The following is a 15,515-nucleotide window of genomic DNA, read 5'->3' as shown; positions in this document are numbered from 1 at the left end:
TGATTTGATTCTCTTTGACTTTGAATTTTTTTTTTGTTATTCTGTTGCACCTTTATTTCTTTATATTACGGTTTATTTCATTTGATTTCCTTCTCAGTTTGTCCTGACTAGGAATACTTGTTGCTCAGATGATATGGTTACAGATTTCCCAATTCCATTATAGGTGCCAAGATAACAGGAGGATCATTTTTTATATAATCCCCATTTGAGCCTTTCCTGGCTGTGTTGTTATTTTATTTTTATTTATTTGTTCCTTGTTCTCATTGGTTTAAATTTCTGATGGTCTGTTTGCTTGCTTTAACTGCTGATATATTTTAATTTCATTAGAAAGCGGGTTGAAGTTTTATTTTTTTATGTTGTTTGTTTGTTTGTTGTTTTTTAATGATTTATTTCATACATTTACAAGCTTTGCTCCTAGCCACCCATCACCGGATGATATTTGATGTCTACAAGCAGAACTGTAACATGTTATTTCATACAATGTAGTTTGTTTTGTTATTAGTTTCGGAGGCGGATCTGATGGACAAGGGTGTGCCACCGATCCGAAGGGGGATGGTTGATGGTTGATGGTTTTTAACAATGGTGATGGTGATGTGTGTAGATAGCCTGTTACATTATAGGTTGAGGACTAGGGCTCCTCAAGAAACTTTACTTCTCAAGAACACTGTTTAATAGATTTGGACGAGATGTTTTGTTACCACTGTCATAAGAAATGTTTACATTATTACTAGGAATTCTGTTCTGAGGCATCACAAGCCTCAAAGTTCATGTACTGTATTGTTTGTGTGTCTCACTTCCCCCGCTGGCTTCTCATGGTTGGGACAGAAGTGTGATGGATGGGACAGAAGTGTGATGGTGGAAGACACAGCTTATCGAAAGGGGGACAGCCCTTTGATCTGATATCCAACACCACCCCTGAAGACCCCAGCAGCACAGTGTTCCTGGGAGAGCAGCATTTGGAAGTCTTGTGTACCATCCCACAAAAGGACCTTGGTCAGAACATCACGAGAAAGATTGGATCAATTTAGAATAGTGGACCTGCTGTGGGCAAAATAACCCCCAAAAACAGCAAGGCTCCGAAGGTTCCAGGTAGTCGACCCTGACGTTTAGACTAGAGAATTTTATTTTGTTGGTATACTTTAACTGGAGAAGGAAATATTGAAGAAAAAGAAGAGGAACACAGGGTGTGGGCCCCCTATTAATAGAGCCAAGCGCCACCCTAACCACATTTTGCACACACATACACATTCTAAAAATTGTGCACCACATGAAAGCAAACCACCTGTGATTTTATTCTATTGCATTGTGCACCACAAGAAGAATGGAAACTGGCTTTGGGTGCATTTTCTTAGCTGTTTCTTTGGTAGATGATGTCAGTCTTTCTACTGTTGTTATTTTTGTCCTCCCATGATCTGTAACCTCCTTCCACACCCTAAAAGTCATCTGTTTGTTATAAGCTGATTCATATTTTATGTAAATAGTTTAATGATTCAAGTCTTTATGACTTGAAGAGGGGGATTTGAAAGTGTTGTGAATCAGCCTCATTTTTTGTAAATGTACATACTGCGTACTTCTTATGGTCATCTGTGATTTTTGTACCCATGTGTACCCTAAAGTGTATCCATTGTTTATTCTTGAATGATTAGAATTCAATGAAAGCCTGTCTAGATGCCTTTTGCCTATCACCAGGTGTGAAATGTTAATGTTTGTAGAACAGCATGTGTCCAAGCCTCTGAAGGACTTCCCAGGAAAGGGGGTAGTTTTAATTAAAAGACAATAGAAGCTGACCAGACCTGATGAAGGCCTAATCCTCATCCTCCCTTTCTATTGCATATTCAAACTGGGTTGGACCTAGAGGTCACTCCTTCTCTATGTGTGTAACTTTAAATATGGTAGACTGCTTCTGTATAGTCAGAGAAGTCAGAGAATACTGAGAATCTGGTGAAATCCATGATGGGGTGAAACAAACATGTACTTCTCTCCCTTGAGGGCCACTGGCCCCTCATTGAAAAGAATAAAGCCTGGATCCTGATCTTGCATCATCCTGATTGAGTCTTAGAAATATGGTAGTAAACACAACTCGACATAATCACAGGACGTTGGAGATTTACAAAGCTTTCCAGAGAGTTGTGTCCCGAATTGAAATCCCAGAATAGATCTATTGACCTAACTGGCAAGTGAGAAAAAATATTCCCTCTGTTCTGTGAGACTCAATCAGATACTGAACAATATTTTAATTATTTTCCTTTTGTCATCCTTTTTTCAAATTAGTGTACACCCTCATTTCAAAAGTCCTAATTCAAGGTAATACTTGGAGTGAAAACGATGATAGGGACAGTTGATAGGGACAGTAAGCGAGAAGATAGATTATTTTCATTAGAATCACAAGAGAGGAAGATGCCCACTAGCTGCATATTTAAGTCATGAGCTTAAAGAGGATTTCTAGGACACAATGTCATGCCCAGACATGTACATGTATGAGTCTGTTTGCATGGAGGAACCCAGAACAAACATGTGATCTGTTTTGGAAGCCTATGTTGACTTGAAAGTTAAAGGAAAACAATTTATCATATAGATTTCTGTTTCTCAAGGTCACCAAGTACTGTCAATACGAAAAAATTGCACTGGAGTATCTTAAAGTTGAGATTCCTGGAGAATGTACTAGTGGACACATGCAGTTGGAAGTCAGACAGTAGACACAAACAGGTGTGTGGATTAGTTTGTATCCAAATGATCACACTTGTCACAGTAGAATATAATGCTGGACTGGTTGATAGCCTATACTGGTTTATGATTGCTTGCTCTGCTAAGGGAAGAGAGGTTCCTAAAGGTCTTAAGATTAAAAGTATAGACCCTTTCAATTGCATAAACAAACGGGTGCCTTCCTAAGGCATTTCTGATGGCACAGAAAATAACATTGAGCTAATGGTTTCTTGGGGACAGACAAAAAATAAAAAAACAAGATTGAAAGTCGACATTACGCTAAAGTCTTATTCATTTTTCAATTCAAAGTACTGCGTTGGTTTTGAATGTTCCAATCGTAAACCCTCTAGGAACAGACTGAAAGGGTCTATAGCCTAAGGAAAACTAGAGATCTTACATCTAGACATTGTCCCCTTGGAATTATAAGGTTCTATCTACATCTGAGTTAGTTCTGAGATATCAAAGTTTTAAAGTGAGATATCAAAGCTTAAAAGTGTTAGAATTCCATGGTTATACTACTCTACTCTACTAAGTGGAACAAGCCTCTTTAGATATAATGTCCAAAAATGCATCTTCGAGAAACGCCTCACACCAACTTATTAAGTTTTCATAAAATAGGAATATGTCAATAACTAATTTTTGAGAAAAATGTCAGATAAAACCTTATGATTCTAAGGGGATGATAAAACATATTCTGGTATGTGATTAATCTAAAAAAGAAGTAATAAAAGAGAGAGCATATTTTACAAAAGGACATTCACCTCATATGTAGGTTAATCAATTGCAGGGTCAGATTCTATCACCATTAGGCTACAATAAAGTTTACTGTAACCTCTGAGAAGTTATAATGAGATAATTTCTCATAGTGTCCTTGACAAACAGTGAGGTGATTAATTAATTATTAACAAACTAACAGGCAATGACACATTTTCTCAGTACTCACCACACAGAAGATATTCTGAAAAGGAAGTTTGCCCATGCATTAAAGTATAACACAATGTAGGAATTCCCCTTTTCGTCATGTACAGATGTGCAAGGCCAATTTGTCTAATACCGATGAATAGGGTCATGCTCCCTAACACCAACGTAAGCTAACGTGGCGCCACCAGGCGTTTCAGGCGAGCATCAGCAATGCCAGAGACTCCATTTGCCATATTCAGAGTATAGCATCCAAATAACATAAAAGCTGTTATTTTAAGGTAAAGAAACTACATCAAATTGCTTTAACCTCTGTTCTGAAAAGTGCCTGTGTTAAAAACAAGCTTTGTGCACTCTTCACTCACTAAAGTAAATTAATTTTAGAAAAGTGACAGGAAGAAGAAGCCACAAGTCATGTTCTGTCAAGAGAGCATTGAGGTGTTTTGAAGGTTAAGGGAAATGTAGAGGAAAGTAGGATTACTGCAGGAAATACTGCAGGAAAGAATTTCAACCAACTCTGCTATATTTCTATAAAAAAATATGTTGCCAAGTGAAATATTTTTGAAGCTTTGGGCCTTCGAAGACATTAAGACACCCTATCTCACTCTGATGGCATGTTCAGGTAAAATGGGACGTACAGGGCGGGTCTCAAAAAATTAGAATATCGTGGAAAAGTTTATTTTTACCCCCTAAAATGGGATCTTTCATATATTCTAGATTCATTAGATATATAAAGTGAAATATGTCAAGCCATTTTTTGTTGTAATCTAGATGATTACGGCTTACAGCTCATGAAAACCAAAAATGAGTATCTCAAAATATTAGAATAAGGAGGTTATAATACAGAAATGTTTTGAAAATAAATAAACTAATCGGACTAATCTAAAATAGTTAATTTATACTTAATACTTGACTGTTGGCTGCTTTTGCACAAATTACTGCATCAATATGGCGTGGTATGGAGGCAATCAGCCTGTGGCAGTTCTGAGGTGTTATGGAAGCCCAGGTTGCTTTGATAGTGACCATATGGTCATTTGTATTGTTGGGTCTGGTGTCTCTCATTTTTCTCTTGACAATAAACCATACTTCAAGATGAGTTGTCTGGCCAATTAAGCACAGTAATACCATGGTAAGCACTAAGCCAGCCAGTTACTATGCACTGTGGGCAGGTGCCGAGTCCTGCTGGAAAAGGAAATCAGGATCTCCATAAAGCTTGTCAGCAGATGGAAGAAGTGCACTCAAATCTCCTGGTAGATGGCTGCATTAACTCTGGACTTGATAAAACACAGTGGACCAACACCAGCAAATGACATGGCACCCCAAATCATCACTGACTGTGGAAACTGGACTGGACCGGACTGAAGCATGCTTGGATGCTGTGCCTCTCCACTCTTCCTCCAGACTCTTGGGACATTGATAGATAGATAGATAGATAGATAGATAGATAGATAGATACTTTATTGATCCCCAAGGGGAAATTCAAGGTCTCAGTAGCATACAGACATCACACACAACATGCATTTACAGCAGAAAGGGTAAATATATATATATATAAGTATATACATATAACAAAACTCCACTGTACAATAGAGACAGTAGAAGATAAGAAAAACTAACAAAACTGAATACTAAATATAATATATAAATTAAATTAAAAAATTTCCACAATGTGCTTGAGGATGATCAAGCATGAGATGCTTGCAGTGGCAGGGCCGGGACTGGCCTGTAGTTCTATGTGCATGGTATGGTGCTCAAGAGAGTGAGTGTGCAAAAAGCAGTCCAACAGTGACTGGAACCTGATATCCAAATGAAATGCAAATTCTGTTTTTATGTGAAAAGAGGAGTTTGGACCACTGAGCAACAGTCCAGTTCTGTCTCTTTTTGCCCAGGTAAGACACTCTAACATGGTCTCTGATTCAGGAGTGGCTTGACACTAGGAATATGCCACTTGTAGCCCATTTTCTGGACACGTATATGGCCCTTGATGCAGATGGGGCAGCCGTGGCACTGTGTGCTGAGTGTGTTTCACTAATTCACGGATTGGGATAAATGCAGAGACCAAATTTCCCTCACAGGATCAAAAGAGTATATATACTTATGCTTATACTTAGCTCCATAACTTATACTCCAGCCTCAGTCCACTCCTTGTGAAGTTCCCCCAAGCTTTTTAAGACTATGCTTGACAATTCTCTCAAGGCTGCTGTCATCCTTGTTGCTTGCACACCTTTTCCTTTTCCATTCCAGTCAACTTTCCATGAATATGCTTTCACATAGACCCTTTCAACAATAAAAACAAAAACAATGCTTGAACGTTCTATTTGGGCCCCAATCTACTTCCTCTGCATTAAGATAACATATGGAATGTTAAAAAGGAAGTCTTGTGGGGCCAACTATGATGCTGATAATGGAACTCTCTTGAAAGAGATCCGTACACCCTGTCCACCTTCTGGGGCTTACTCTCCCTGTGGAGGGTATCAATAAGTGCCTTCTGGACAACTATCAAGTCTTTACTTGTATTGCATTCATTGTGTTCACACTTGAGATAAATAAGTTTGGTTTTTATTTTATCACAGACACATATATTGGTAGATGTTTTTTCTTTACCTTGACATGTTTCGACGTATACTTCCGTCTTCATCAGAAGGTAACGCGGTGGAGTAGTGTGACGCGTTTTTATCAGCTGATGTTGTTACGGAGGTGTGATCCTTCATTAGGTTTTCATGACCCGTAAGCCATAATCATCAAGATTACAACAAAAATGGCTTGAAATATTTCACTTGATATCTAATGAATCTAGGATATATGAAAGATCCACTTTTTGAACTAAATTAGGGGGAGGGGGAAATTAACTTTTCCCACAATATTCTAATTTTTTGAGAACCACCTGTAAGCTTACATACTAACAGCTACATAATAATGTTTTTATCTGGACTATAGTGACAATCATTGCATCATCTTCAATAGTTTTCAATATTTCTTAACTGACAAAACTACTACAATCATTAGCCTATATATGTGTGGCACAAGGTTTTTGATTTTATGGCTCCCAGTGGCTTATAAACATGCCAATTTCACATGGAAAAATTGTCCCCATTTACCTAATGCATCAGAAAGTCACAACAATTCTTTTCCATAAAAAAGTATGGTGTTACAATATTTTGACAATAACCCAAACAATTCATAAAATATCACATCATACAAGCATGTTTTGGATTATATCAAGGTTTTAGCTGCAGTGCCCTTATCACCATCAACCAACTTCAACATGCCAGGTGATGTTCTTGCAAATTCTGTGTCCAGTGTTTTTTTATATTGTAACCACACCTGTCCTTGTAATCTCAGACCTCAGATGTCAGACAAGAGTTTCTAATAGAGGACATTTGTAGTTACCATATAATAACATTATTAGTTACTTATTGCCTTCTAATATTTAAAGAGCCCAAGATGTAAAACCATATTTGTCCCATTTACCTGATGTCCCAATTTACCTGACGTCACCCCATATAAAACATGACTGTAAGAATGTATTAGTTTGATACTCGATACTTGATCTGAGTGTTCTGATATTGGATTTCCTGTATTTTTAAGTATAACAGGATTTATACTTAAAATAAATCAATACTATTTAACCTTATCTACCACAGCAGGACCACTGATCAGTGAGCATGACCCAAGCACTGCTGTTCCTAAATCAACATCCTGAGGTCAATAGTTGAACTCCATCGACTTGGACCATAGACAGAAAAAGATAGACTTGGACTCTTCAGCAAAGATTGTTAAGGCGGAGCCATTATGGCAATAAGCATAGATCCAGCGATTCAGCTTCCCAAATAGACTCCATTATCAACAGGATCCAGTTCAAATAGTGCACATCATAGTCAGTCCTACGTTTTGAAAGTTACCACAGCATACACAACTTAAAGGACTAGTTTTACACACTAAGTTTTCACGCTCACGTTTTAAACAAAATGGAGCAAACAAACATGTTTCTGCTGGCAGAATGCTGCTATTCAAGCCTTATAACAATCTTCAGGTCCCTGCATTCCAGAGGAGAGGTTCCTGGAGCAATGACTTGGGTGGCATATTTATTCAACGGTAAAAATAATTCAAACAACCTTTCAATACACTGGAGAAGATCGGTACAGCAAATCGTTAAGTTAACCAACCCCCCTAAAAAGGCTAATAGGCCTCATAACATAAACGTTCACTAGTTTGCTATGTTTGTTTAGGCCTACCTCAAGGTTATTGTAAACTGTATCAGAAAAAAACAATAACAGCACAGCATGCTGCTAGGCTAACGTTACTGCAGTTGATGAGTTGTTAACAACAGTTAACTTATAAGTTAAGGCTATGGAGACAGACCTTAGCACAGCTGAGCAATAAGCTAGCACTACAAACAGTGTCAAGAAAGCCATGCCAGATTCAAATAGTGTCAAAAGTAGGGAGTACAACGGAGAGATTAATTACAGATAGTACCTATAATATAATGCATGCTCCAGCTTTCTGGTAGCATAATCAAGTTCTCTTTTCTTCATAGCGACGCCTTGCGTGCAACAATGACATTTATCCAGTGTTGCCAGATGCCAGCAAGGTTTTCCAGCCCAAAGCCTCGTCAAAAACCGCGAGAATGCACAAAAAACCGCCCTTGTTAAACACATTGAAATCACAAGCTTTTAAATTACCCATTTTTCGACTTAGCCTATCCAATTTCAGAAACAATATTCCATCAAATGAAAAGTTGGCTACACGGACCTCAGTCAGATTCTTTTATAAGCTTATGTTACGGAAAATAATGCAATAAACAGACTATCAATTAGTCTGTTTGTGTCAATAGACGCTTGGAACAAAAGCATTCAGTAGGCTAGCCTAACATAAAAACATTGAGTGGATATATGAACATACAAAATAGCCTAAAACAACATTTCAATTATTTATAATAGCAACATGACACATGCATATTGTATAACATTAGATGAAAATCGCATTGATTATAGACTCTTTGCAGAGGCAGTGCGTTCATAACTGGTGGGCCAACTCGGCTACACAAAAAATATTTTCATAGGCCTACCCCAAATGTAGGCTAAAGGCTTGAGTTAAACTTGAGTCTGACACCTGTGATTTAGAACAATTAATTAATACATAGGCGCTATCTATTCTCTGAGACAGACAGTTATGCCTAGAGTTTTCATGAAAATCGCACTGAACAGGCTATTTAGGACAGTGTCAGTACGCTCTTTGCAGAAGCAGAACGTTCATGCATGGCGGGCCATCTCTACACAAAAAACATAGGCCTATGGCCTAGGCCCTTCGTGAAAATCGCTTTGAGCAATTGTTAAAAAGTTAACAATTAAAAAGTTCTAGTAGGCTTTGTCAAACTTACTCAACAACTGTCGGGCTGGACGGAACGTGGGCCGTAGTCCTATGTCAAGCCATTCGCGCAAGACCTGTGCGCACATCCATCAACCCCAGGGGTGAAAGTAGTTTTTATTTCTTGGTGGTACTATGATATAGAGTTATAATGCGCGCCCAGAGCGCGCGCCGAAAATTTCACTTAGCCTAATTATTTATTATTTATTCATTTGTTTATTTACTGTATTATAGTCTACTTATCAAGCATTCACTAGGACTTCTTATCACTCTAGTATCACTCTTTAACCCACCTGCATCTGTTTTTGATTATGAATAAATTGCAAACACTTAATTTCAACATTTATTTATTTATTTAACCTAGTTACTCTGCTCGCTCCCACTTCCAATCAATTTTTTTTTTTATAGGCTACTGTATATCATGAAACACGTTTCTTTGAGTCATGCCTTTTTATTTGGGAGACTGCAACATACTTCTGTCCGCTAAAACACTTTCATTATTGCTGCGCAAGATCTGGTTAAGCCGTACACGCACTGTCTGTCTCCTGTCTCTCCAGCGAAACACTGCACACATAAAACCAGAATAGGCTATTGAAACATCAACATATTTTTCTTTAGCCTGCATGTTTTTTTTATTTGGGAGACTTTCCAAGAAACGTCCGTCTGCTAAAACACTTTGGATACCAGTGCACGTTGGCGCAATTACTGTAGGCTACTGTATGCGCGCTATAGCTTGCTCGTTGTCTGTCCAGCTGCACGGGAGGTTTAGACACAATTCAGATACAGTTCAGAACGATGTATATTAAATATATTTTGGGGGAAACGTGTTGCTTCTGGTAATTTGACGTTAGCAGTTGTGTTGTCATGCTGAAAGTGCTATATTTTTCAGAGACAGTATAGTTTTCTTTCCGGTACGGCATACCCTCTCCAAATATTTTAGTGGTACTCCGTATCGGCCAGTACCGGCTTACTTTCACCCCTGATCAACCCTGAAAGAAGGGGTAGGCTAAGTCCATCCTGTCTCGTAGGTAATCTTTCAGCAGTGTGCACCCTCATGAAGAGATTGACTGTAATGAGAAAATGATAGGCCTACAGCTTAAAATAAGAAAAAGAAAAATACAGCTTAAACTTCCCACAACTTCAATATTTGACAACATCATGAATGGTACTTAATATGTGTTATTTTAGATAAATTACTGCTGGGCTTTACTGTCTGCTATGAATATCTAACAACTAATTGCCGTCATTGTGAAGCAGGCTATCTCGCGGTTATGGAAATAGGCCTACCATGCACTGCCATTTATATAGCTAGAATGCATGTTTCGATACATAACGTGACGTGAGCTGAGAGTGTCTGTTGTGAGTTTAGGGGGCACGTCAGCCAGAGGGTGTGTGAGTGAGTGAGTGAGAGACTGCTGCCTGCTGACCAAAGAGGGTCGCTGGAAGAAGGGTCTGAAGTGCCTGTGTTTCGGCTACAAAAACCCGCCGAACTGATCCGAAACCAGCCCAATTTCTATTCACCCGCCCAAACCCATTTTTGCCCGCAAAATAGATTGCAAAACCGCCCAATTCCAATCTGGCAACCCTGTTTAATTCACGCTGGAGAGCCATGGCAGCCTTGTTGCTATGGTGACCTTGAGCGCCATGCACGGACAAAGACGGACTTGCACGCCTGCCCCACTGATCAGTGCCCTGCCCCCATCTCATGGAAGAACATTTACAGCTTATGTTTTCTTACTTTCAAAACTGAACGTCAATCTCACTGGACACAAATGCAAAGGAAACCTGCGATTTGGCAATCAATCAATGAAATGGGGAGATCTGACCTACAACCAGAAGGGGGCAACAACTGTCTTTATTAACTCGATATCCCAGGGCAACTTTGTGCACTGATTCAATGTTCACATTAGGCAAAGCTCTGACTCTGAGAATATGCTAGGTATCCTAGAATTTAAAATAAATAAAATAGAACGTAAAATGCTTGCTCCTCATTTGTTAGGCTAACATAGCCTACTTTTTGATGAACACGCCTCTCGGCTCTGAATCCAACTTAAAGTTGCAGTTCCGTCAGAAAAAAAAAACGATAAGGCACTGATAATGCAATGTAGAAACTAAAAGTAGGTTAAATGCCTCGGCCACTAGCCTACGGTTATTTGTGTTCAGTGCAGTGCGGATCAGCGCAATGATAGAATGCAATAGCCTGCTGTGCTTTAAAAAAAAAAAATAAATAAATAAATTTTTACAACGGCATATTTTTAAAATGATTAATATTATTTGTCGTTCGTTTTAACTACAGTGAAACCAGAGAGGGTTCAAGCGGATCTAGTAATCAAGGATCTTTAGTAAAACTAATACATGCTCCCACTCATCGGAGTCCGGCCCCTTCCAGGTAAGGACGACGTCACATCACTACAGGACCGCAGGTTGTTCCCATGGCCTCGCGCTACATGCAAAAAGCGTCCAGCCGCCAGCGAGGAAGTCCCTCCTCATCTAATACTTGATTGGTGAGGTAGTAAACACTGTGAATTGTACCGGCATTGGATTAGTTTAGTGATTTGTCAATCATGCAACAGGTCCAGAGTTTGTAGTTATGCGTCAGGTGAAAATCATTGTATTTTGAGAGGGAAAAAAGTCAATTAACACTAGTAGCCTAACCTAAGCCTTAGATAGAACTTAAGCCTACTTGATATTGTCTACTGTAACAACGTTACTGACTTTTACAACGCAGCGAAGCCGCAACGATGAAGAGTTTAAAGTACCGCCTGAAAAAGCACGAAGTTACCATCACTGTAAGTAGACTTTTTTCTTTTTCAGTTAAGTCTTTTTCACCAGCAATCACTGAAACTTCGCGTAACGTTAATATCAGAAACCCTAGCTGTCGGTTTGTAAGAACACTGTCAGATTCACAAATCGAAGCCTACACCATTCCATTTTATTTGAAAACGATGTTTTTATTAGTGCGTTACTGAGGTGTCAAGATAGCCTATCATTTTCAGTCCCTGTGGATTGTATTGGAGTTATTCAGGTTTTTGAGCGCTCTTGGGGCAAGGGCGTTAGGTTCATGTAGCCATTTGGACACTTTGGTTAGGCTATATGACTAATGAAAGCCAAACAATCAAAACTCTGTAGGCTACATATATTCATACGTAAATGACAGGCTATTTTTTGTCATGTCATATTCCAATATGTAAAAGAGTTTATGCATAAACATAGGCTACTCATTTGAGGAGTGATCATGTTAAACTCAATTGTACATTTAAGGTGCATTGTAGCATGGTACATGGGAGCTTTTGATTATTTTTTGCTGAATGCTAGATGGGCTAAACAGTTATGTTTACATGAAACTTTCTGGTGTAGCCAACACTTTGGATGGAATTTTAACCTTAAAATAATCATGCCACATAAAAGCTTTCCTATTAAGATTCAGCTCAGTCCTTTCAGAGCTTCAGCTGCCTGGTGCTTTTACAGGCTTCTAATTACCATGAGAAAGAAACCTTGTGTGGAGTGGTGGTTTGTGGGTTACTGAGAGGCCACCTGACAAGTTGAGTTATCATTTTTAGTATTTAAAGGAAGAATCCCTCTAATAGGTTAAACCATCAGAAGGAACTAAATAGGCTAGGCTACTTATTCAATTCTCCTGAATGCAGAAATTATTGCTACTATAGCCTACTACTACTATACTATATCACTGTGATGAACAAATACAGTGAATGAAGAGCTTCATGTTCATGAATAAAATGAATTATTGGATACTATAAAAAGATGCCTTACTCTATTGTAGGCCTATGCTGAGCCTACTTTACATCATTCAAAGCATGATATGGAAATGTTTGACCAGTTAAAATGAATGTCTGTTGTGAACTGACTAGGCTACATTCTATTATGAGTAACTACGAGGCTAATCACCTCGGAATTAGTGCACTGAATTGTAATGTGGTGTACTGACCATAGTCAGTACTATTTTTTTTAATTATTTATTTACATTTATTAAATGTGAATTTATACCTCACACTAGTTCTGTCCCAGGTAGATTGTCACTGCATGGTGCTGCATCTTCAGTGTGGGAGTGAATAAACCCCATTTACAAGGATTACGAGTCACATTGTGATTTATGATACACATTGTTTGGAAACTACATTGTGTTTTACACAGAAGTGTTCAATGTTTTGAAAGAGTGAAGAGAAATTAATCTGTATCCTCAGAGAGCAACTATGCCGACATGGAGTAGGACTGAAGAATAGATTGTCCTTTCCTAACCACGTACAATATTTGGTTGTGCAATAAGTTCCACAGGGGAAATATATATTCTACATTTGATGGATTTACAGTTTAAATACTATTCGCTTAATTATTTTTGGTTTTGTATGAATAAGAAACAAATCTGTTTATCTATGTTATTTAAATCAGATCAGTGGCGAGGTTTTCACCCAATTAAGCTCTGCTGTTGTCCTGCATATCAAAATGTAAGACATGATGATGCAAACAAAAACAGGCATTTTGTGACTGTGTATATAACTTTCCCAAACTCTACTTAATCCGTTGAAACTCTACTTAATCCTTTTGTTTTGGTTAAAAGTTACCTGTGGTAGGTGATAGGTTTAGGTGGTTGTGTAGGTTTTTGAGGTTGCGTGTTTGGGGCAAGTTAGCAGATGAGTTTTTCCAGTAAAGAAAACTTCCATCTAGACGCCTGAGGGTAGTGTTGTCGTTACATAAAGGCTAAACGCCCTACTGGCTGTTGTCAGGGGTTTGGCGGGGGTTGTTGTGACCTGCAGACGGAGGTGAGTGTCTGTTGTTGAGTCAGGGAAAGGCGGATTGTGTTTGTATTAAAACCTCAGCCCTGTTCTCTGGGACCCGCCACACCCTGGCCGGACCTGTTGGGATTTATGCACACAATAAGGTCGCCCTGAGTATCAAGGGCACAACACAGCCCCTGCAGCCACGCGGAGATAATCCTCCATGTTATATTGTTTCACATATCGAACAAATGCCTCCTCTGGCTGGGGAATGAGGAAGACTTCCTTTCTACAAAAGCGATACAGTATGTGTTTTCTCAAGGCATTAATCCATTTTCAGCTGGATTGTAGGTTAGGTATAAACTAAACTTTTCTTTAGGCATGCTGTTTTGGAGGTAAACCGTTCACCTGTACCCAGCAACATCTCACTTGTATCGTCCTGTCACAATTTCAGTAATCACACATTCTTCTCTCTCATCCAAGTGATCCATGAGTATGAAAGTGAATCAGTAGTCAGTTCCTACTTGTGAGCGCATTTGGATACGAGTTGACCCACTCCACAAGGACCCTTGGGTCACTCTGACCTTAAATTAAAAAGTAAAGCGAAAAAGTATGAAAAAAATATGAATGACCGCGTCCACTATATACATAAACTATAACAGTAATGACATGAAGAACAATATCATTGGAGATCACTTTCAGAGGGATTTTGAGAACAATAAAAAGCTGACAGCTAATCAGAATGCATAAAATTTTAGATATCAAATTCATCAATAGGAGGAGAAACAGTGTGTTGGTTAGTGTGGACGCTCATATCGTTATAGTTGTAGTTATCTGCATAGTTGTCGTTCCTGGTGTAAACGGCCCTTTATTCTTGGCTGGAGATGCTGGAAGTTTCCCCTCAGCTGATGCGTTTTGTCTTGTCATCCTGCTGTTGCTGCTGTATATCGATCATCTGAGCTGCTCGGCCAGGCCAGAAGCCATGGGGCTCCTTGTGGAGTTGCATTGTTTGGTTGAAAGGCTCGACTGCACCAAGGGTGGGCCCCCAGAGTGCTTGGAAAAGTCGGACAATGTGGATTGAAGGTTATCCTAGCATGAGTAAAGGGCCTGGGATTACTGAGGATGTGAATGCACCGTGGATAAAAGCCCCCATTCCTGCACCGTGCCGCTGTGGGAGCTCGGTCCAGCTTCGTCAGCACTGCACGTCACTGGGGCCACACTCCTAAAGGAGTTACAGAAGGTTGTCCTGTTCCACCATCAAAATGTGCTGTCGCAGTTGTCTCAATCATTCTTCAGTGATGCACTGACACTTTGGTCATCCGAGGCCAAGGGGATTTTTGTTATTTGAGAACTGAAAATACAGTTTTTATTGTTTCATTTTTCAGTCATGTGTGTTGTCTGTGGTCTATGAAATCCTACCATGCCTTTACTTAGATTTAATAGAATATTAATCCAACTGTTTTGACAGTCCTATAGTTAATTGATCTAGGACCGCCAAACTTTGTATAGCTTGAAAGCGTAAAGAATGAATCCAGGATATAAGTAGCAAATATTCTGCCATTACAGAAGTATAACGTCCATGAACCTTGAAAGGCGCTTATAAACTAAATGTATTATTATTATTATTATTATTCAGAATCACATAATGGGCCATCCTTCATTATGGAAAAGTACTGCTTGCTAGCCTGGTCTTTGCTGAACTAGGAGTGTGCAGAATCATGAGTCGTTATGGCTTTATGTACATCATGTACGTAAAACACACAGACACGGCTGAATGAAAGTCACAGTTTGGCG

General features: G+C 39.0%; 1 protein-coding gene across 1 annotated transcript in view; it reads left to right on the top strand.

Annotated features, from left to right (window-relative positions):
* Positions 1-11,391: 11,391 nt before the first annotated feature.
* uacab (uveal autoantigen with coiled-coil domains and ankyrin repeats b) overlaps positions 11,392-15,515 on the top strand; it is a 37,739-nt gene continuing 33,615 nt past the window's right edge. The window contains 1 exon segment of the mRNA XM_048263128.1: positions 11,392-11,777. Coding sequence (XP_048119085.1) covers positions 11,730-11,777 — 48 coding nt within the window. The 5' untranslated portion in view covers positions 11,392-11,729.

This window comes from Alosa alosa, chromosome 14, assembly GCF_017589495.1.
Source record: "Alosa alosa isolate M-15738 ecotype Scorff River chromosome 14, AALO_Geno_1.1, whole genome shotgun sequence".
Lineage (NCBI taxonomy): Eukaryota > Metazoa > Chordata > Actinopteri > Clupeiformes > Clupeidae > Alosa > Alosa alosa.
Note: the sequence above shows the minus strand (reverse complement) of the source record. Positions and strands in the feature narration are given on the sequence as shown.